This window comes from Notothenia rossii, assembly GCF_949606895.1.
Source record: "Notothenia rossii genome assembly, chromosome: 6".
NCBI classification, from domain to species: Eukaryota; Metazoa; Chordata; class Actinopteri; order Perciformes; family Nototheniidae; genus Notothenia; species Notothenia rossii.
The window spans coordinates 71,495,683-71,519,060 of NC_136909.1; the positions used below are offsets into that span (position 1 = coordinate 71,495,683).

The window sequence follows — 23,378 nt, forward strand, 5'->3', positions numbered from 1 at the left end:
GAGACAAATACAGTATAAACACAACAGAGTATTTCAGAACATATTTATAAATAAGCTATATGCTTCTGTGATAATGTTTGCAGCGGATACCCCATATAGGAGAGGTGAATATGTTATCGGATTTACAGCTATGTTATTTAATTCCATAATAATATCATGTTTCTAGCATTGCTTTAATTAACTGTAAATGTTGCCTTTGAAATAAAATCATAAATGTCAGACCCTATATCATAAGAGGCTCATGAGCATCATCCCTATTTAGATTCTTCTATAATAAATGTATTATTAAAACAATAAATAAAGATGTTAACCCTTGCTGAACATTGTTAATACTATATAGGGTTAACAATTGTACCCCACAGTATTGTTTCATTGCTTAAACAACCGGTGAATGTATTTTTTTTCCTTCTCCAGTGCACTCAGGTTTTGGCCTATAGCGTATTTCCCAATCTAGCTTAAAGTCCTGACACACTGACCTGTCAGTCAGATAAGCCCTTACATAGCACTACATGAACACGCTTTTTCCCCTCTGTTCAAAGCTGAAATCTGTTGCCACTTCAGTAATGGAAAATTGTCTCTTACACCATGGCAGGTCTTAGTGACTGATAGAATTCATCATTTTCTCGCATCTTGGGATTTTTGCTTTACAATGTCTGGCCATGCAGCATAGAAAGGCCAATTTAATTTGAAGCTTTGCCCAGAAACCCCACCGTACTCTTATCATTGATCATAACTCAGGAAACATTACTCAAACCCGGGCATTCGGTTTTCATTTTAAAAGGCTTTGTTTTTCACCAAACAACAACTGCTGGCATATATTTTGATAGTCTCATTCAAATTCACTATATTTTTGTATTACGTGGACCACAATAGAAGGCATGGAAACTAAGCATCCAGGTTAATGTATGTTTAGAATCCACCAAAGATGCAGGAGTTTGATTAAAAGACAAATAGTGAAACCTGTTTTTCTTTACCTGGACGTCACAATTGTTTTTTATTTAAATGTTAACTTGCCAATTAGTATCTATAGACTTTAAGGAACATACAGGTAAATAATGATTGTCCAAATAGGCAAAAAGTGTTTTGCTTGAATTTAATTTAAATGATATTTAATTTATATTTAGTTTCAAAATCACTGTTCCTCATCACTGATAAGACATTGCAGTACAAACATTTTATAAATCACCATATATCATATCATTGACATTTCATGAAAAAAGCCTACGACACTGCATAATTGAATTAATTCACAGCCATCAGTGAGGGTGGGCGTTTCTCAGGTTTTAGTAGGACAAATTTGTATAATATTCTGCGGCACAGCATGGCATATTTTGAATATAATGACCTGTAGCAACCGCCGTGAAGATGATATCAATCATGGTGTTTGTGCTGTAGCATGAGGTTGCCGCTGTCAAGAAGGGACTTTCGCTACATGTCATTGCTGCGCTGTTATTGATGATAGGACACTTTAAATGAATAACCTGTGCTGGAAGACACCCACCCCCAACCACAGCGGTAGAACTAGCAGCTGCTGAGGCAGCTGAGCACAAAACAAATCTCCCATCAAGCAACCTGCAATCCCCCAGCTCTTCTGCTCTCTTCAGCCGGGACAGAGCTCGTTATTAAGTGTTTATTTTTTTTAACAAGAAAGTGAGCCTTTCCAATCACATCTCTCTCTTTCCAATTCCAGCAGCTCACCGCCTGAATCCTATACAGCATCTTATTAAAGTAATGTTTGCAGTCTAATTATTGTTTCGGGTGAAGTGGGGCTCAAGCTGTTGGAGGCTTTTCTTAAAGCAACATTTGTGGAAATAAGTTTTTCCTTTTGTGTAGAGAGGTATTGCGAGTACAATTTATTCTACTCTAGTGTATGCAAGCAGTTCATCTACTGCCAATTAGTTGCAGGCTGTGGAAATGGCTATAAATATACACACACATGTATTTATATATTTATTTATGCTTACCAACACTTACATATCAACGTTGGAGTGATTTAAAGACTGCAGGTCGTCTGTATTCCTAGTCAAGAGGTCAAGAGACATCTAACCCCAGTATATTTGCTGTTATGACACTTGCATTGATACAAATAAGCTATGTTATCTAGTGCTTATTGCTGTTGTTGGTAGGCTGGTTTCTTAGTATTTTTTGGACAGAGCCAAAGTAGCTGTTCTCCCTGGTTTTCAGCCTTTATGCAACGTCTGCTCTTAAACAATAATTAGGCCGCAGAACATTCCTTTAGTAAGGCCCTTGAGGACTCAGATGATGAGCCCCTGAAAAAGAAAAGGAATGTGTTACAGGAAATATAACTGTGTTTGGCGAACACTTGCTTATTAAATATGGTCAGTACATGTTCCTAGGATTTTCTATTCATACAGGAAAAAGGGGCATTTGGCACAATAATATTTGAAATATGCAATATGTTATCAGTCAAAAATAGCTCTTTGTGAAAAGGGTTATCCGATACAAATTCAACTAATCAAAACGTTTTTTTACCTCTTTTCTTTTTTTTCAGGAACGAACTGTGAGACTGAGATCAACGAGTGTGACTCCAGTCCCTGTCAGCACAATGGCACATGCTCTGACTTGTTAGGACACCACCAATGCCAATGTCCTGCAGGTAGGTTGGGCTGTTCTCAAAACGAGGGCTTTGTAATGACAATTAAGTGATATCCGTATCAGCTGTGAAAGCAGGCCGTGCTGCAGACCTTGGGTGTTTCTCAGTGTCGAGGAAGGCTCCTCCAGAGCCACTATTTAAAGGATGCTACGTCATCGAGTCCCGCCAAAAACTGTTCCAATGTCCAGGATCCTTGGAATTCTACTGTGGCCTGCGTCCTTCATTGCGGGAAATTTCGAGGCTGCACATGTTTATCCTCAGCGGTCTTAAAATCCCCACAATGCTTTGTGCACGGACCAATTTCCAAAATCTTTGGTGGAAATCGCGCTCCATTTAAGGCGGGGCCTCGCATATGACGCACACCTGCACACCTGTTAGCCTGTTCCACCATTCTTCGTTTGCCGAGACTAGGAAGGATTCTTGCCTCGCTTCTGAAGGACCTGACTCAGAAGACATGTCTTATCAAGGAAGCGTCCTCGACATTGAGAAACACCCCTTGTGTGCAGTGGATGTGGCCTTAGCCATCTCAGAGTACTAAACTAACAACAATTAGTCCTTGCCAGCGGGGACCCTAGGCTGTACTTCCTGCCTGAAGAAGTTAAGATAGAGAAGTCAGCATGATTTAATTGTGAATCAAACTTCTTACTTTTACCCTTTTTAATTAAAAACCTGTTTCTATGCTTGGTTTATTTGTCCATAACCTCCACAAAATAAGATATATTTTGCCCAATTTTAATGAAACATTTAGTAGAAGACTGTTGCATTTTTCAAAGAGCAACACATAAAATGTTAATCCAAATGATAGGGCAGATAAACAAACTATTAACCAATTTACTTTCTTTAATGTTTTGGATATGAGATTTGTGCATTCATGTGGTGGGGGAATAATCAGACAGATTTGTTTCCCAATGAAAATTCATGTGAACGCCCTCTCACATTGGCTTGTTTACATGCTTTTAGCAACAACCTTTTTCCATAGTCGGAAGAACATCTTCCCATGACATTCTAGTAAAAGGAATATATTAAATCTAACACATTTTCAGTACATTTCATTAAAGCCTATACATTTGTTTTTATTTTAAAACCACAAGTTGAATAAAACCCATTATGAAAGGTCTCTCACTGGTCTCAACATGCACTATTGTGCCTTTTAGAGGCAGCAAGCCAGAGCCAGTGACTTTGTCACATTATTCACAGTATCAGTGTACAGCCTTGGCCTGTGATAAAAAAAAAATCACCACGCTCATTGCCAAAAATCTATAATGCAACCAAATTGTGCAAATATATTAAAGGGAGTGTCATAATATTATATTATGACACTCCCATTAATAACACTTTCCTGTAATTGCTTACCGAGTCTGAATTTACATTCACTGAACGTTAACTGATGGACCACTCGGGGAGCTTGGTGTTGCTGGCAGGGCACAGTTAGTTTGTCTGGCAGTTGCTCTTGCCCACATTCCTGGAACATTTCACTGCAGTGTGGGCACAGCGTCTTAGTGGCCAGATGAAGTAATTCTCACAAGATTCTGAAGCTGTTATTTTTAGCCGTTCTCAGGAAAGGTTTTTTGGCTCTTTAGGGAAATTTACCATTTTGTTTGTTCACTCTTGTTAAATCAAACATTAAAGGACAATATCAGTGTTAATGACACATGGGTTGTAGAGGCTGTTCGCCTCATCAGCTGCTGATGCAAGCCACATTAGAGTCTCTATTTGAGGTGACATTCAGAGGTGGCTTGGTATTTTCATCAGCTGATGAATTGTGTCAGCCCTTGAAGTGTCTGGGGCGCAATTCTCCATAGTTACAAAGATTGTGAATGATAGCTCAAGGAGTCAACCATCCATCCATGCATCAATTGATCTGCCTGCTCACGGTTGTGAGGGCATGGATGCTCTTGCATCGGGCAAGACGTAGGGCACTCCCTGGACAGGTTGCCAGTCGATCTCAGGGCAAAAACACAGACAGAAAAACAAAGTCATTCCTACAGGGAATCACGAGTTTCCAGATCACTTCACTGACATAGGGAGGAAACCTTTTCCGACACAGGGAGAACTTGCAAACTATTTTGAAGGCCTTCCATTTTAAAGACAGCAATGCAACAATATCATGGAAACCTCACATCATAAGCGCTTGTTATAATAAAAGTCCTTCTTTAAAGGCAATGGGGAATTTCCTTTAAAAAACATTCCAAAAAGCATACATCACCGGTTAGCAATTGTTATCTTCATCTTTGAGAAAGCTGTGGCTGTGAGGTAGAGTGGTCTAATCGGAAGGTCGGGGGGTTCAATTCCCATCCCCTGCAGTCAACATGACAATTTATCCCCAGGGAATAAACTTAACCCCAAATTGCTCCCAATGACATAGCCAACGGTGTGTAAATGATAGCCCACCTCAGCAGGTGGCACCGTGTGTGGCAGCCTCTGTGTGAAAGGGTGTAATTGGGTTATCGTTGACTCGTATATGGAAAAGCACTTTGAAGCCTCGCAAAGACTAGAAAAAGTACAATATAAATGCATTCCATTTCCTTCTGATCAGTGTTACAAATAAATATATGCATTTTTTTATTTGGATGTTACAATTTATACGAATACATCACATGACTTTCCCTTGTGCTTTTTGGGTGAGCGTCTATGTGTTAATCTGGCTGTGATGTTCGAGGAATGACGCTTTGGCTGATGGCTATGTCATTCAGGTTATTGAATTGGAACCTCCCATCACAGATGTCAAGTTGAATTAGACACATTATACCCCAGACGGCTCAACAGTCCTTATGTGCCGCCCCCATTACACCTGCTCAGTGCACATATCAGGACTGTTCCCATACACATTGGCCTGTCACTTTATTTAGCAACATGCCTTTTACTACGGGAATTATTAATCCCCTTATTCAAGCATCACAATGTAGGTTTCTTAGTTTCATTTCGGTAATCTTCAGGTAACCATGTTTTGGTATTTATGGCCCATTGGTGTTATGCCACCTGCCTAAATTTGCAGATAATAGCCATATTAGTTGGAGCTTATGTAATGCATTCAGCGTAATATAAATATCCCGAAAGAAAGGCGAAGCTTCCCAATAGATGGCAGCGTACACCGTGACTAAAGCTTTGTAATCAACCTGTGTTGCTCTCCTTGGCCGAGCTCCAACGAATCTTTGGCGTAAAACATCAAGTCGGTCCTCTGCCGCTTTTTTTTACTTTCAGTTACTGTGCTCATACTAGATTAGATGTTATGTTCCTACAATGACTGTATTTACCCTCTTACTATTAATATCAACAGTAAGCCTACAAAGATTATGCAGTGAGTATAAAGTGTTGTTTGACTACTGAGTTGACACTGATATTTGCTCTTAAACACGGAATTTTTCAGACACGACCATCGGTTGCTCTTTTTAGCTGCCTCTGAAGATGTCTATGCAGCCAGCCGAAATCCCTGATCATGAATCCCTAACTCACTAAGTAAACTGCTACTAGATGTGGCCACAGATCCATGGTAACAAAATCCCTCAGGGCACGTCCTGGCTTTCCAGCCTTGCTACTAAATCCCATCTGTTATCTCAGCAAACCTAAGCCTCTTCCGCTCATATGCCTCATCTGCTTCATCTTCTCAGGGTGAAGTAAGTTTTACAATAAAGACAATTGTCTAGTGAGTGCCGGACCTCGTACCGAGCAAAGTCTTAAAATGTGTGGAATCATTTGTTTTTGGCCACTTTCTTTTTGTCCAAGCACTACCTCCCCTTGAATATATTACCAACTCAATGTTGAATGCACACACTACAATCTCCTAAAGCTTACATATTTAGGATATGTTAGTTTCGGTATCCATTTAACTATTTCAAATTAAACCACCTGAATAAGATTTTTCTTTCATAAAACGTGTCTGTTTTTCAACTAACCCTTTTTTAAATCTGATAATGGTTACATAATGAGTCTAAAATTAAAGAGCTCAAGAAGCAGGTTTGATTAAATAATAAGTTAACATATCATGAAAAACAGTCTTTTCTGTGCTTGTGCACATGATTTAATGATCTGGAGTGCCTACCAACCCACAAGCTTTAAAAAAGACACCCAATTCAGTTTTTGTGGGTCGCCTAGGTCAGAAAACATGGGATACAACAAACCATTCGTCCTGGCATGTTCATTTTAATATATCATCCTTCATCTGATTATCTCCATTCAAGTCTTGAGATCTCCATTTTAGCTTTTTTTAGGAGAAGGGCCGTAAAGAGATTGACACAGGGTAAATACAGGTTTATCAGACGGACAAAATATATTTCTTTACAAAAAAAGCAAAAGTATGAAACCAAAATTGGGCATAATATGTGCTCTTTAACTATTTAATTGAGGCTTAAGTTATTTACAAAATCAGGGAAGCACTCTACCTCATCCAATATGCTTCAAAACAGGACCAATCCTGCACTCAACCAAAAATGTGATTCTTTTATCAGACATACACAAGGGCTGACCTGGTAGAGTGACATTAATAAGAAAGGGTGTGCAATGGGTCTAGTCAAGTATTACATGAGTCACATTTACTGTTATTCATTTTTTTTATTTCAGGATTTCTGGGAAGAAACTGTGAAGTTGAGATAGATGCCTGTTCCCTACCCAACATCACATGTCCACCAAAGACAGAGTGTTTGGATCTCCCAGGTGGCCTTGAATATACCTGCCGCGTTCCCTGCCCTCAAACACTTCAAGTGGGTAAAACATGTTAACGGTCTATTTGTCCTCATTTGCTGTTTTGTTAAGTGTTCCTCTTAAGTTCTGTACATGTTTATAGAGCTCCCAAATGTTCTGTTTATATCTCTTGCAGCAATGTCATTGTATTCTCAACAGCAGTGCAGCAAACAGCAGGGAACCATGACAAGCAAAATATTGATGACTTTTTATGTAATTTATATTAAAAGGACTTGCGGCACTCTCTTTGATGATTTGTGTCACAAAAGAACACATAACACACATGATAGAACGATCACATTATGTCTGGTCAGGGTCATCTTCAATTATGGACTCATTTTTAGGTGAACAGTTAGACCCTTTGGCCTAAGAACTTAATCCAATGGATTGAATATAAATGCCGAAAGCTCTGTCTTTTACTGCTAACTTTAAGAAAGTAGGAATACTTATAGTTATTTATAGTAACCTTCAAAATAACTGCAAACTGTGAGTCAGAATTCAGAAATAACATTGAGGACTTCCAAAATGATTTCAGTATCTTATTTCTAAAATGTGGGATAATCCTTTGTTATACACAGGGATATAAATAAGTATAACTCCCACAGGAAGATTGACAGCAAAGGCGATAATCCATAAACACAGCAATCAGCTGGTGCTGAAGCTGTACAGTATGTTGGTGTGGAAAAAGAGCTGTATTAAATGATTGACTAATGAATGAGTTCCCTGCTTTCTTGTGACTTGTATTCATGCATTTAACATGTTGCTGTGTCAAACATAACAGAACCAAAACACAAAGGTAGTTAACCAAACGATGCTGACCAAACACTGACTCTAAAAACACCTTGTTACTGGCTATGGGTTTAACAATGTATTCCCAGTACTGTATATTGAAGATTTCTTTGGTTATTTTTACTTTTGAATGTTGTTAGCACATCCTCCAGATTTTTTAAGCAGTCATGGCGGAAGAGGACAAAGCTGGAATTGTGTGATTGTCAAGGCTTCTGCTTTTGGCATGCAGCAGGCAAGCACATCTACAGGACTGAAAAGGCCTCTGCCACCTGACGCGGATGAGTGCCACTGGAGATTTGCAATGTCTGTATTTTTGAATGCTTGGTTTCTTTAGGTATAGATGAATCTACCCTCTGCAGTTAAAAAAAGCTTTTTGAAAAAAACAGATGAGCTTCTTCAGATGACAGATGGAGATGATCACTCACTGTGGAGAAAGCCTTGTGTTGGCCCCCGTACAGAAATGCCATGATGTCTGTATTATACTCATTCCCACAAGCCAGCTCTTCTCAGCCCCTTTGTTTCCCCTCCACTATATATATATATATATATATATATATATATATATATATATACACACATGTAGCAGCGAGAAGGCATATCTGTTTTCTTATTGAAAACTCTTGGGAGGTTTAGCCCTCAATGACCATTGATTTTGTCTTGTAAGACATCATGTAGACGCTACATGGAATACTGAGTGTACCCAGTATAAAGCATTGATCAGTATTCATGAGTGTGTCATGTGGCTGTAATGGAGCTCATTTTCAGGCAGCCAGGAGCAAGAAACAATTAGGGCTTGCATTGTAAACTAATGGTTATATTTTTGAACAGGACTGCAATCTAAAATATCACCATAAAAGATGAAGTCATTTCTTATTTTCATCATTTTTCACAACACGTCTCTTAACAGCTCTCCCTTCTATCAACAGCCTTGTGCCAGCGGAGGACGCTGTGTGTTGAATGATGCCAGAAGCTACACCTGCATCTGTACACCTGGTTGGTCGGGTCAAAACTGCCGTATCAATGTCAATGATTGTGTTCAACACTGGTGTCAAAATGGAGCCACTTGTGTGGATGCGATTGATGGTTACAGGTAGGTGAGTGTACAAATCTCGATTGTCTCAAGGCCATTCAGACACAAGAATGTCAATGATTGTAAAAAGCTGTGACATTTACTGTTTTCTTCCTTCGGGGTTGAAATAACTCCTCTACCTCTATACAGTATTAAGACATTCTCTTTAATCTTTTGCTAGCTGCCTTTGTCCCAGAGGGTACGCCGGCGTCTACTGTGAAGAGGACATTGATTACTGTGTTGGCCATCGATGCTCGGAACATGGCGTTTGCCTAGACCAGCAGTATAACTTTACCTGCCGCTGCATGCTTGGATTTGAAGGGTCGCTCTGTGAACTGGACATAAATGAGTGCAACAGCTTCCCCTGTGCAGGCGGCGCCACCTGTGTGGACCTGATCAGTGATTATCGGTGCCACTGTCCCCCAGGGTTTGAGGGTATGAGACCGTATGATTGTGACTGAACGAGAGAACATTCGTTGCCATTTAAGGCCTTCACAGGAATAAGAAGTTTTAGAGACATATTTGTATACAGTTTGAGAGAAATATATATTCAAAATGCAGGTTTATCAGAATTGTCTTGCCATTGTTGGCCATAAGGTAGAGCTTCTCCTTTGATATGTATATGTGGTCAGGGGAAATATCCACGTTGAGTTGATATCATGGAAAATTTGAATTATATTAATGTTGGCACATGTAAAAAGAAAAGTCCCTTCTATATTATCTCATTATGCCGAATCAAAGTCAAGTAAATAGTTAAAACCATACAAGAGTTGTGAATAAGTCTGACTATAACTTAGACATTTGGCACATTGTCGATTGTTAATATTACCAATCTTGTGTGATGAAAATGTCCTCATTGAAAAGTGGTGCAGTAAGGTTCAAGCAGTTAAATTAATTATTATTGGCTGCCATAACGATCTGGCTGTGCATCCAAGCGTGTGCAGTACAGTATATTTAGTCTGGAGTTACAGTCAACACCTTGATTATGTGAGTATCTTATAGTATATCATTAACACAGCACAAGCCAGTGTCTGGGGGTCCTGTTGGAAAAGGTACAATTACCTTTGACAGCCGTGCACATCGACGAGGAGAGCCTGAGGACGTCAGGCTGTTTGTTCTCTATGAGCACTCCAGACAACAGAGAACTAAGAGGTCTGAAATATCGCCAGAGGCCAGGCCTAGTGAAGCATTACATTTGTCAGTAAAATCAGGAATCAATTCCCGATCTAACTCTGGCCTAGAGGGCAATACAATTGAGGTTACACCGTTTCTGCATACATACAAGCTGCAACATGCTGAACACATAATCATTCAATCACATTTTGAGCCAATGGAATCAGAGGCAATCAGCTTCCCCATGAAATAAAACCCTTTCACCAATAAACCATATGCCGCTCCTTGTTTAGAAAATAAACAGAAATTGAACTGCATATGTTCTGAATGTGTTTAGAAATATGATTCACATACTAGAGCTTAACAACTCAATAATCATGAAATGACCACAGTGACAGAAAAACGTATTGGTTGAAACAAATTTTAAACTCTAGTCCCTGTGACATTAGAGTTTATTTGTTTCACTCCTCGTCCTGCAGGAAGGACCTGCTCAGAGAATGTAAATGACTGCTGGTCGCAGCCTTGTCTGAATGGAGGCTTGTGCAAGGATCTAGTAAACGACTATATTTGTCACTGTCCTGTTGGTAAGTGCCTAATACTTGTCTATTTTTGAGCATTTCTTTACATAAATACCATGCTAATCATTTGTATAATATATTGTATATTTGTATGGTAGGAGGTGTTTATTTTTCATGTACATACTGTATGTATGTTATGGTTCAAGGTTTTCACCTATAAAATAGCAAAGGCAAGAAGGATGAGTTACACCATTTTGAATGAAGGCTAAATAATAGTTTAAATAAGAATATGAAAAGGCCCTCTAAGAAGCTAATGGAAGTAGTACATCTCTATTATTGGTTGGGGTGATTTATTCTCATTGAATTGTTTTGATTCAAGGTTACATTTGACCAGGAAGAAAACAAGCCTGTTTTCAATGTTGCCTAGTATTAATGCATGTTAATGTCTTCAAATTAGACTGAAATCAAACCATTGCCCTTTCATCACGTGACAACCTGATTCACATATTTCTATAAGCTTAAAATGTTTTTCAAAAAAGGATCCATAATCAGTCCATAATAGAGGGTGGTGTTGCCTTTCTCAGTTTGCAGCTGATTTTGCTCTGCCCTCTGGTAATAAAATACTTAATCACTGATGATTGCACAAGTCAGTATGCCACAGTTCAATGTCACATTCAATAGTAAACAGCCAGAATCCACACAACATGTTGTACAGGCAAATATTTCACATATAAATCCACAAAACATAGGTGTGGACCAGGCACAAAACACACTCTGGGACTGGGAACTAGTTCTGTTTTGCTAAATTATTCTCTCAATATATTCCACAAAGATGCAAGAAATGTACGTTTTAATGCTGGAAAGCTTTTATATTTGTATTATTTTGAATGTCTCCCCTCATATTTAAGTTATTTAAATGTGATGTAGTGAAGCAATATCTCTGCTGTTGGGTTTTCACGGTGCATCTTGTTTTAGGTATCTTTCCCTTTGGGAAGTTGCCTATTATTTTACGGGACAATAAATCAGAACAACATGTGGGTGAAGTCATTTAAACATTTACGGCCTTGAAACACGTGCAGCACCTGTTTCATGGTGTGTTCTTACAACATTATGGACACAGCAAATGCATCACTGTAAATAATCTGCTCTTATTAGTTTTTCTGCCCTATGCTCAAATTCGATTTGGGCCAAAACAGAACACCAATGTGTCAGTAAAGCTTCCATTACTGCTTTGTTTTCATTGACAGATTTATAGACGGGTGTTTTTCATTTTATCTTTTCAAAAATTCAATTAGATACATGGTCTGTCAGGTTTGTTTGCTTCGGCCTACAAAAACACACACAAAAAGAAGCAACTCTGGGCTGTAACTATTCTCCCATCCTGAGTTCTGATCTTTTCACCCGACTACAGTTCACTGTTTGCATCTACAGTACAGTATCTCTTTGCAGTTTGCAGTTTTTTTAGGGATCTTTCAGCCAATGTGTTGTCTTGGTAACAAAAATAAACAAATATTTAATCTGCACCTGGATTTGCATCAAAACACACAATCACTGTAGTGATGGCCATTATAGTAATGTTTATTCGCAGCTATGTTATTTGGAAAAAGCGTCAGACTTGTGACCGTGAAGTTAACACCATTTAAATTCGTAATTTTGCAGCGACACTTACAATGTGAATGTCATCTAAGCCTAGTCACAATTTAAAATCACATTTCGTAATTATGACATGTTATTAAACTGCTACAGGAACACACAGTATAGAGCCAACACAAGGGAAAATAGATTGGCGTTTCTCACCTGAATTTGGCTAATCCAAATCCTTTATGAACCAAACGTATTCATTTTGCCTTAACTATATAATCCAGGGGAATGTGATGCTGCTTTAAAATAAGGGTGCATGTTGCAATTCTCTATTTCAACCAATACTGAAAACTAATAATTCTCTAAATGATCTATCAACTTCACCCTACATGTCATTACATTCTGTACAGTATTTACTTTTCTAACTTGCAAAGAGTAAAGCCAGGAACTCTGGTTTGAGGTAATGAGCAACACAAGCTTGTTAGTTCTATTGCATTTAACTGAATGTGATGACTTTTACCCAGAAACATTATTTTCAGTTTCTCAGTGAAGCAGACATAACGTTGGTGATGTACAGATGACTAAATGAGCTGATGTGCTGCAGTTCTCTGAGCCGAGGGACAGTTATGACCAACGGCTGTAACCATTAGCCTCTGACTATGGCTACACAAGGACTTGGCTTTAAGCTATTCAAAAACACATCAAACTATGTCTTCTAACTACTCTACATTTTGAATAAAGTGAAAAGTCTCACCTTTTGTTTCTGCAGCAGAATTGGGCTGAGCCTCTAGTAGCTGTGAGATAGAACAGGGAGTCCCATTTGGAGATGGTGACACTGTAAATGTGACATTCCTTCATGCAACATTAACCTCAGAGTGAATTGCATGCACAATTGGTTATTAAACACTTCTGAAACACTCTGTTGGAGGCAATAGCTGTCCATTAACTAGTCCAGGCAATACATAATATGATGAGAAAAGGGTAGTAGGAAGGTCATCAAACATCCAGATAGATGTGTTGATGTAAAATATGCTTATAACAGGAAGTATATAATCCTGCTGTCTTGTGGGTATATTCAAGTCTTGATAAAAGGGATTTGCATTAGGAAGTGATTTTTGAAATATTTCACTCCTTTGCCAGTGAGTGAGACCTACTTTTCAGGCTGCATACAGATGAATGTGGAGGAGATATAGATACATCCTTCATGTTTAGAAGCGAACGATTCAAGAGGTTATTTTTTTTAAATTTTATGCAGACATCCATCAGGCAATTCAGAGCGAGCAAAAGAACAAGGCAACGGCAACATAAAACCCTGACACAACCAATGGCAGGAACAATTAATACAGAAACAAATAGATAAAATACGTAGGAAATTCATTCAAGAATTAATTAGAACATTAAATATGGGTTTAGTCTCTACCGGTCATAAATTGACTACCTAACTGTTGCAGAGAGACACATGGTTATTCGTCAAGCTACATGATTTATACAACACACTAACTTGGTAACTATAGGTTACTTATGTAACCCCAGTTCTCAGAGTAACATGAAGTTAGATGTCTCACTATGGGATGCGCCTCATCGCGGAGCAAACAGAAGCATCAATCTCATTACGCCAATCCTGATTGGCTGGTGATCTTGACGTCAGCGTCAGGGAATCTAACCCCTATAAGTAGCTTGCGCTACGCCACATGCATCATTCAAAATAATCACCTCTTCTCGCTTCACCATAGCAAGGAGGGCCGTCTGGTGAGACATCTCACTTCATGTTACTCTGAGAACTGGGGTTACGTAAGTAACCTATAGTTCTCCTTCGTAACACTCCGTTCGATGTCTCACTATGGGATATTGTAGCTCCCGTATTGCCAGACGAGCTTATCTCGAAAATCACCAAACCCAACCAGAATTTAACAGTTAGAGCTCTAATTCAGCAATGGGCCCAGCACTGCATGGGCCACACTGGGAGCAGAGACGTCTAATCTGTAAAAGCGGACAAAAGTGAGCGGCGAGGACCAGCTCGCTGCTGCACAAATGTCTTGGATGGAAACACCCTTGAACAAAGCCCAGGATGTAGCCAGACCACGAGTCGAATGAGCACGCAAACCCGAAGGTGCCTGGAGACCCTGACTCGTGTAAGCCAAAGCAATTGCCTCCACAATCCAGTGAGAGAGCCGTTGCTTAGTAACAGGCTTGCCCTTCTGAGGGTTAGCCCAGGACACAGAGTTGGTCATTATGACGAAACTCTTTTGATCTGTCCATATAAATGCGTAAAGCACGGACTGGACATAGCAAATTTGGCTGCTGTTCCCTGGAGGGACACAGCGGCGGAGGAAATGCCTCAATGTCAATGGGGGTACATGAACCAACCACCTTAGGTATAAAGGCAGGGTTGGGCTTCAGCAACACTCTCGTTAACCCTCGGGCGAACTGAGTGCATGAAGGATGTACAGATAGCGCATGAATGTCACTGACTCGCTTGGCGGATGCCAGGGCCAGTAACAGCACTGTCTTGAGTGACAGGTGCTTCATGTCAGCTTCTTCCAGGGGTTCAAATGGGGCTCGAGTGAGCCCATCTAAAACCACTGTCAAGTCCCATAAGGGCACCAGTGACCTGGAAACAGGGAGGAGCCTGCGAGCTCCCTTCATAAAACGGCAGACCAGAGGATGTTGGCCGGCCGTCTTACCCTCAAAACCCACATGGCATGCAGCAATAGCAGCCAGGTAGACTTTGATCGTGGAGAAAGCTCTGTGTTTATCAATTAGATCCTGTAGAAATGATAAAATCACTCCCACAGGGCATTGAAAAGAGGTGTGCCCTTTTTGAAGGCACCAGTCCTCAAACACCCTCCACTTACAGTCATAAAGAGACCTAGTGGAGGAGGCTCTCGCACTCTGAATAGTGTTTATCACCTTCTGCAGGAGACCCACTGCATTCAGATTATACCACTCACGGGCCAGGCCCATAGGGCCATGCGCTCCGGGTGTGGGTGAAAGATCGTCCCCCCCGCCTGATACAGTATGTCTCTGCGTAGGGGGAGCTGCCACGGCTGACCGCACAGCAGCTGATATATCTCCGCCATCCAGTACATTGCAGGCCAGTGCGGAGCTATCAGGATCATTGTGTGTCGCCGTTCCCTCACTCTGGCCAGAGTTGGGGGTATCAACGCCAGGGGTGGAAACGCGTGCAGGAGGACCGGAGGCCAAATGTGCGCGAACGCGTCCACGCCTAATGGTGCGTTTTGATCGCGCATTGAAAAGAAAAGCTCACAGTGAGCATTTTCTTTTGATGCGAACAGATCTACCGCGGCTCGGCCGTAACGCACCCACAGCTGGCTCACAACCATTGGATGTAGAGTCCAGTCTGCATATAGTGGTACACCTCTGGACAGCAGATCTGCCCCGAGGTTCATCCCACCCGGTACGTGCGTCGCTCTCAGAGAGAGAAGACGGCCGCAGCTCCACAAGATCAGTTTGCGTGCCAGCATGTGTAACTGGAGAGAGCGCAAACCCCCTTGTCGGTTTATATACGATATTGTGGTCGTATTGTCCGTCCTCACGAGGACATGGTGTCCTCTGAGAAAAGGCAGAAAGCGTTTTAGGGTGAGGAACACCGCTAAAAGCTCCAGGTAATTTACGTGCGACCGCTGGAGGTCTCTGCTCCAGAGACCCCTCACCGGACGACCTTCGTAAATACCTCCCCAGCCTGTCAGACATGCGTCTGTGGTGACCACCTTCCGTGAAAGGACAGCACCCATAGGCACGCCCCGTACCAGAAAAGTCGGGTGCAGCCAGTGGCGCAGTGCCATTACGCATTTCACAGTAACCATCACTCTCCGCGCGCCATGACACGCGTACATCGTACAAACACTATTGGACTGAGAGACAGACCGAAGGGAAGTACTCTGTATTCGTAACAGATCCCCTGAAATGCGAACCTCAGATATTTCCTGTGTGGGTAATATACTGGGATGTGGAAATACGTATCTTTCAGGTCGACTGATGTGAACCAATCGTTTTGTCGCACGAGACGCAGCAGAGATGTGTGAGTGAGCATTCTGAATTTGTATCTTTTTAGATATTTGTTCAGAGCCCTCAAATCTAGTATTGGCCGAATTCCGTTCCTTCCCCGTTTGGGAACGAGGAAATACTTGGAATAAAAGCCGCTCTGACTCTGCTCGGCGGGTATTATCGATATAGCCTTCTTTTCTAGAAGTGAGATAATCTCTCTCTCCAGAATATGGGCTGACTCTCCTCGGGCTTGTGAATACAGAACGCCCGAGAAGCGAGGGGGGGTGACAGCGAATTGGAGTCTGTAGCCCCGTGTTACTGTCTTGAAAACCCAAGCAGACGTTGTGAGCATCTCCCACTGTTTGCTCCTTAGAGCCAGCGGAGATGTCACGTCTCTTACCCTCTGAGTCTCTATTTTTTGTGTTATGGGGCCCTCTAGTGTCTGAACACGATGGTACCCCATTTCGACAATCCCCACCGAGACTGCGCATGCGCGTGACGGTGGTGCCTTCACAACCCCAGCCGGCACTGCGCATGCGCGTGACGGTAGCGGCTCTATAACCCCAGTCGTCACTGCGCATGCGCATGGCGGTGGTGCCTTCACAGACCCGTCTATTATCCGCCTTTTGAGAGAGGCCGTAGCTGCTCTCAAAAGAGGGACAGGCGACAGACTGTTTATTGTTTTTATTGTCTTTCTTTTCATTTTTTTGGACTGCGCCCTCGGCTTGAAGCCTGGATGCGACAGTGAAAAATTGTTTATTTGAAAACAACAACAATTGTGACATGTGTTTTTGTGAATTAAGCAGATAGCAGAACTCTCTGTCTCTGGTATTAAGTCTGTTTCCCTTCTGGCGCGAACTTGAGGATGGCGTTGCGGCATCACTCGAGGTGGCGGGAAGATGGAGGCATGGTGGCACCCCGAAAACACATCTGGAGCTGGGGAACAGGGAACTTCCAGCTCTGTCACCGAGGAGAGGAGAGGAGGCTGTCAGGCCACCCGCTTCTTCTTCCTCGACTGGTGACTGAGTCGGCTGTGCCTGAACAGCAGCTGCCAAAACCGGAGATTTCCTCGGCCAGCTCGTCCTCGTCTCCTGCCTGGGCTGGGGACTCGGGGCGGGCTGTGGCCTCTGCTGCCTCGGTACCTTGAACCGGGCAGGACGTGAGGCAACTTGGGCGAAGGACTGCCGCGAGACCGTCGCAGGTAGCGGCTGGACCCTTCGGGGGAGACAGAGGTGGAGGGCCTCGTCTTCCTTCTTTTTCGACTCACATCTCCGCTGCATCGAGACTAAAGCGGAGCCGAAAATACCCTCGGGAACGATAGGCATGTCAAGAACATCCTCCTTTTCCCGGTCTGGGAGGTTGGTCAGGTTGAGCCACCTGGCTCTTTCCTGTACCACCATTATGCCCATGACTTTGCCCGTGGCCTGGACTGCACAGCGCTGCACACGGAGGCAAATGTCCGTGATCGCTGCGATCTCGTCCCATACGGCCGGCCCAGGTTTGCTCGATAGGTCCTCGCAGAGCTCCGCCTGGTAGGCGGTCAGCAGTGAGGATACGTTGAGTGCCCTGGCGGACAACGCTGCGGCTTTATAGGCCCGTTCAGTCATCGCTGACTGGAACCGGTCTGCATTCACCGGTAGCGTGGGGTTCCTGCTTGGTGTCAGAGCCAGCCTCGGTTGGAGGTGGGCTGCCACAAGCGGTTCCATGGGCGGCATGCGGAGCAGGCCGAGCCTCTCCATACCGTCACAGTCCAGGGAGGAGGCACCCTGGATTGGGGCCTTATTACTGAAGGGGCGGTCTCTCCACGAGACCGACACCTCGTCCAGCATCTCCGGGAAGACTGGAAGGAGCTGCCTCTTTGTCCTCGCTGCTTGGGGCAAAGTCTTCCCCTCGTAGCGAGACCTGGAGGTCTCCTTGGCCATTTCAGGCCATGGGATGTCCAGCCTGGACGCGGCACGTTGACACACGGCCTGAAGGTCCTTGCTCAGACAGGGCGAAGCTGGTGCGCTATCGCCCGGGAGAGCAGCCATCGCTCCCGGCTTTGCAGCCTGAGCTGATGACACGAAGACATCATCGTCTTGCTCATCCGAGTCGGACAGGAGGAACTCAGAGGTATCCTCTTCGTCCTCCATGTAGTCCAACTCCAGGACATCATCCGCGGGCGAGACCATGGTGAGGTCCAGTTGGGAGCCCCAGCTTGACACAGCGCGGGGCTCCGCTCTCGCGGCTGTTGCCGCCACCGGGCCCCAGCCTGACACGGCGCGGGGCTCCGGTTCAGCAGCTGCCGCTGTTATTGAGCCCCAGCCTGACACAGCCCGGGGCTCAATCTCCGCGGCGGACGCCCCCATGTCTTGATTGCCGGCCGGCGAAACAGCGGACATGAGGGGGTCCTGTCCCAACAAGCTAGCTTGGCGTGCTAGCCGTCGGCGGAGGCTCTTGATGGTGAAGCGGGCACAATGCCCGCACGAGCCGGGGTTGTCGATAGCCTCCTGGGCGTGTTCCAGCCCGAGGCAGGACGAGCAGACCTGGTGGGAGTCTGTGCCTGATATCTTCAACCCGTAGCCGCAGAGCCGAGCCTCCGAGTCCCTGACTCCTCTGGTGTGAGGGAGAGAAGCGTCCATCTCGGTCGCCTTGGTGACGGCGTGGAGAGGACCCGCTCGTAACAGGTACGTTGCTGAGAAAAAAATCCTTCCCCACCTGTCGTTAATCCGTAGAAAAAACGTCGGTGTAGAATTGTATTCTCAAAGAATATTAACTGGTGTGTTAATACCCTTTTTATCTTCCCCTCCTCTGGTGTGAGAGAGAAAAAGAAAAAAAACGTCCCCGCTACCGTGGTGTCGGTAGTGAGGGAAGGCAAGTTAGTAACAGGTGTGTTACCAGCTTGAAAAATCAAAACCTTACCTTTAATTCCGAAGAAAGAAACGGCGAGGTAGATTGCAACGCTAACTGGTGTGTTAGTATTAACAGTCTTCTTGCAGAAGTATATATAGAAGTAGCCGGCGAGCGCCCGTCGACCGAAATTAGCTTGGATAGCTTGGTTCCGTCTGTGGACTGTGTGAGCTTGCCCGGCTACCAATAGAGATGTGCTCTGAAGCGAGAAGAGGTGTTTGAATGATGCATGCGGCCTAGCGCAAGCTACTTATAGGGGTTAGATTCCCTGACGCTGACGTCAAGATCACCAGCCAATCAGGATTGGCGTAATGAGATTGATGCTTCTGTTTGCTCCGCGTTGAGGCGCATCCCATAGTGAGACATCGAACGGAGTGTTACGAATAAGAACTACTCTATCTGTTATATTCAGTAGATTGTTGCTAAGACGGGTGACCTAATTGAGTTATATTTATCTTTAGAGCCTGTATTCATGTAAATTAGTTGTTCAAGTATTTTGCTGTCACAAATCAGATTTTCTCGGCCTCAATCCACCTCTTTGAATATAACAATAAATTGCATTGTTTTTTTTCTTGACCCCCATTATTAAAGGTGTGATGTCAGTGGAAAAAACACAGTAATCTATGTTAGTCTTCTCCCTTTAACTCATTTGTATTTGTACAAACACATGTAATGAGTATCCCTCTCACCATCTGCCTGTGCTTTATTTACAACAATAGATATTGACACGGGTATCTATCAGTGACATTCAGGCGTGCATTTGGTGGTGCAGATAAATGTGATATAGATCAGTTTGGTAGGGTGGGTCTCTGTCAATGATTCACTCAATTAGCATACTGCATAGCAGGTAGATTGCTAGGGGAAAAATCAATACCCCCATTAATCCGCTAAAGAAAAGGTGTCTACCTCATAAAACATGCAGCCACATAAATATGTTGGGCACTATGTGTAACTTGTTTTATGAATTCATTCCTTGATTCTTATTTCCCAAGGTTTAACTTGTTTGAAATTCCTTTTTTATTGTTCATTCCTTTTTCATTGCAGGGTTCAAGGGGAAAGATTGCTCTGTGGATATTGACCTTTGCTCATTTGGACTCTGCAGTGAACACACATTAATATGCAGTGAGACCAAGGATGGACAGAATGTTTCTTGCACGTGCAAAAGAGGTGAGCAGGACCTTTAACGGGTGTAAAATGTAGCATGCAGGTATATTAACAGGCGCAAAATCATAAAATGTGTCATGCTTCAAGGTCACTTTACTAAAAGGAATATGTGGCTGTACATACTGCGGCTTCAGTGAATGTTTAGTTGTCTATAAATCCAAAAGTAAACTTGCTTATTGTACTTGCTGTATTAAGTTGTCTTTCTGCATCACACAGTAGGTAAAACAAATAGGTGGAAAACATTTTCACGCCTTTATAACCATCTGAACATCTTACGCTGATTTTCGCAGATTAATTTGACAGCTCCCGCAGAAAGAAACAATTTTGTTTGTGTGTCAGTCAAGTCCCGCTGATTCCCCTCCACGAGGATGACAGTGTTATCACAGCAGTAGCTGCCAGAAGTGACAGGGATAACACAGGAGTAAGAGGAAGAGGCTTGACCTGTTAGGAACTCCGCGGCTTGCCAGGGGTAATCAGGCTTCAGACTCTTGCAAGTCAAGGATATATGTGCAGTTAGTGACAGAGGACCAGTAAAGAGTTGCGTGTACATGCACTGGAAAGCATGCAGCTTATTTCTGGACACAGCTACGGTGCTTGAAATTATAAAAAAAAATCTTGCCAGCCCTATCATAATTCAGTCGACACTACTCCACCCCAGTTCAGCTATCTCTTTTTGCAAATGAATGGCTATTGCATAGAAGTTCATGTAACCCAATCAATAACCCTAACTTCATTACTCCTGTTGCACTTATGCTCGGCAGATGTCAAATTGAAGGATTGTGAGTGATTTCTTATGTAAATGAAAGCAACCCTGCGGCGAGCTGCTTTCCCAGATCACTTCTCAAGGGCAAACTGTAAGAAGCTGTCTTGTCTAGATGTTTCAGGTCGGCAGTCTTGGCATCCGTATTATCTCATGCTTGCCAACCTAATGTGTTGCAAAACATGTAACTCATACCCTCCCTCCTGTCTCCCATGTTGTCAACTTTCTGACCTAGCATTATTTATTCCTCACACCAAATCCTTTGCTAGAATTTCATATGTTTCATCGATTTAAAAAAGGAGATGTTGTGTTTGTATTAATTATTCTAGAAATACAGTACTAATCTTTTATTAACAACATTCTTGCCAGTTTTTTTACATGGTAAACGCTCCTGAAAAGCAGATTTTCAGAAACAATACTTACCTTTGTGTTTTTTGACAGCAGTATCTCTTTGTTTAACATTAGCATTTATTTATTTATGAACAAGTTTGCAGTGCAAGTCTGATTTTAGTTTTTCCATTAGATAATTTTAAATCCAAAAGCTGTTGTTTCATCAAAAGACCCAGTTGGCATGAGAGACTTTTTGTCATTCTGCAGGTTTTGGCAATACAGCAGCTGTTTTTGTTTGGTTGTTCTTGCTTATGTTTTGCCCTACAGTATTGTTTTTAGGTAAAACTGCTTATTCTGACAGTTTCTTTATATTCATTTTTCCCCCCACATTCCTAATTGTAAAGAGCATCTAAGGACCCTAATCTTTAGTCATTGGCTGACTGTGTGAAACAATGCAAACACAAAACAAATACTCTGTTAGATAAGTGTTAGGTTAACCCACAAACAGCCTGTGTTGCACCGGCAATGATGTGCCTTAAACGCTGACATGTTTCTTCTCTTTAATGGCCTGTGTGTGGGTGTCTGTGTAAGTGCATTTACACATGTTCACTGATGCATGTTATTTGTTTTATGTGGTTCCCTTTGTATATAGATTGACTTTGATCTTAAAAATCACTGGATCTGGCTTGTTTAATGCAATAAATCAGAAGGGCAATGACTGGCTCTTATTAAACATGATTAAATGATCCAGTGAGCTGAGTCTTCATGTGCCCAGCAAGCTCTTTGAATCAATGCAAGCTTTGAAAAACAGCTTTTTGTTTGTGAAAACAAAGTCATGCTGACCCTAATTGGCTCAGGAATGAAACCAGGCACAAAGGATTTCAATAACAGGTGTTTTCTACATATGCTGCAGGGTTTGGAGGATCATTATGTGAAGTAAATCTCAATGAGTGTGACTCAAAGCCCTGCCAGAACGGGGGTATGTGTGTTGACGGCATTGACCTGTATCAGTGCTTCTGCTCAGAGGGTAAGTTGAAACGCAATTAGACCCCCCCAATAGTCCAGACAATGCGATTATGTGGCTAATTCAGTCCTTTGTTGGTGTTTAAAGTGTGCAACCAACCGGTTTCAGTCCTGGAGACATGACCCTGGCTGAGATGAAATAGCTATTCAGAAACACTTTTACACTCATGCCTTGTTATTACGGTGGATAAATGGGTAAACAGAAATGAAAAGGCTTTGAGTTACATTGCAGCAACAACTTGAATCTAGAAACAAGGTTGACTTCCATTTGGTGCCGATGTTCAACAACCTTACAAGAAGAAAAGCCCTCTAATAGAAGAAACTATACGAAACAAATGTAGCCACAGCCTTTTTCACTTTGACTATCACGGTAGGTATACGAATCATAGATGGATAGGATAAACTATGAAACCACGTAATCACATCCCCTATTGCAGTTTCATCTCAAATATTGAGCTAAATCCCATTTGACCAATATATCCAATATTTACATCAACAATTATTATGGGAGCCTACTTGGTTCCAATTCCTTCAGTCCACTGTCTCAAATGGTTAAAGAAAATGAAAGTTTGTTCATATCATTTTTATTTTTTTATAAAATAAATATGTTGCCACTCTTATCTTAATGATAATGGACCATGTTTCTATTTCAATATAAATGTGAATCTTTTTCAAACCAATTACTTTAACATTCTGAACTCAAGAACTCAGTTATGCAGAAAATTGATTTGAAACATCCCTCTTCAGTCTGCTAGAAAATCTCCTCAGTATATCTGAAACATAACAAAATAGAACATTCAACATTCACAAGTTATTACTGCCATCCAAATAGCGTACCTCCTG

General features: G+C 42.4%; 1 protein-coding gene across 4 annotated transcripts in view; it reads left to right on the forward strand.

Annotated features, from left to right (window-relative positions):
* eys (eyes shut homolog) overlaps window positions 1–23,378 on the forward strand; it is a 170,797-nt gene that overhangs the window by 21,918 nt on the left and 125,501 nt on the right. For 3 of the 4 annotated variants that reach the window (XM_079690636.1, XM_079690638.1, XM_079690639.1), the window contains 7 exons: window positions 2,513–2,617; window positions 7,172–7,311; window positions 9,007–9,170; window positions 9,331–9,584; window positions 10,742–10,846; window positions 20,303–20,425; window positions 22,426–22,539. In XM_079690636.1, coding sequence (XP_079546762.1) covers window positions 2,513–2,617; window positions 7,172–7,311; window positions 9,007–9,170; window positions 9,331–9,584; window positions 10,742–10,846; window positions 20,303–20,425; window positions 22,426–22,539 — 1,005 coding nt within the window. The remainder of the gene's footprint in view (window positions 1–2,512; window positions 2,618–7,171; window positions 7,312–9,006; window positions 9,171–9,330; window positions 9,585–10,741; window positions 10,847–20,302; window positions 20,426–22,425; window positions 22,540–23,378) is intronic. The other variant, XM_079690637.1, reaches the window with a different exon arrangement.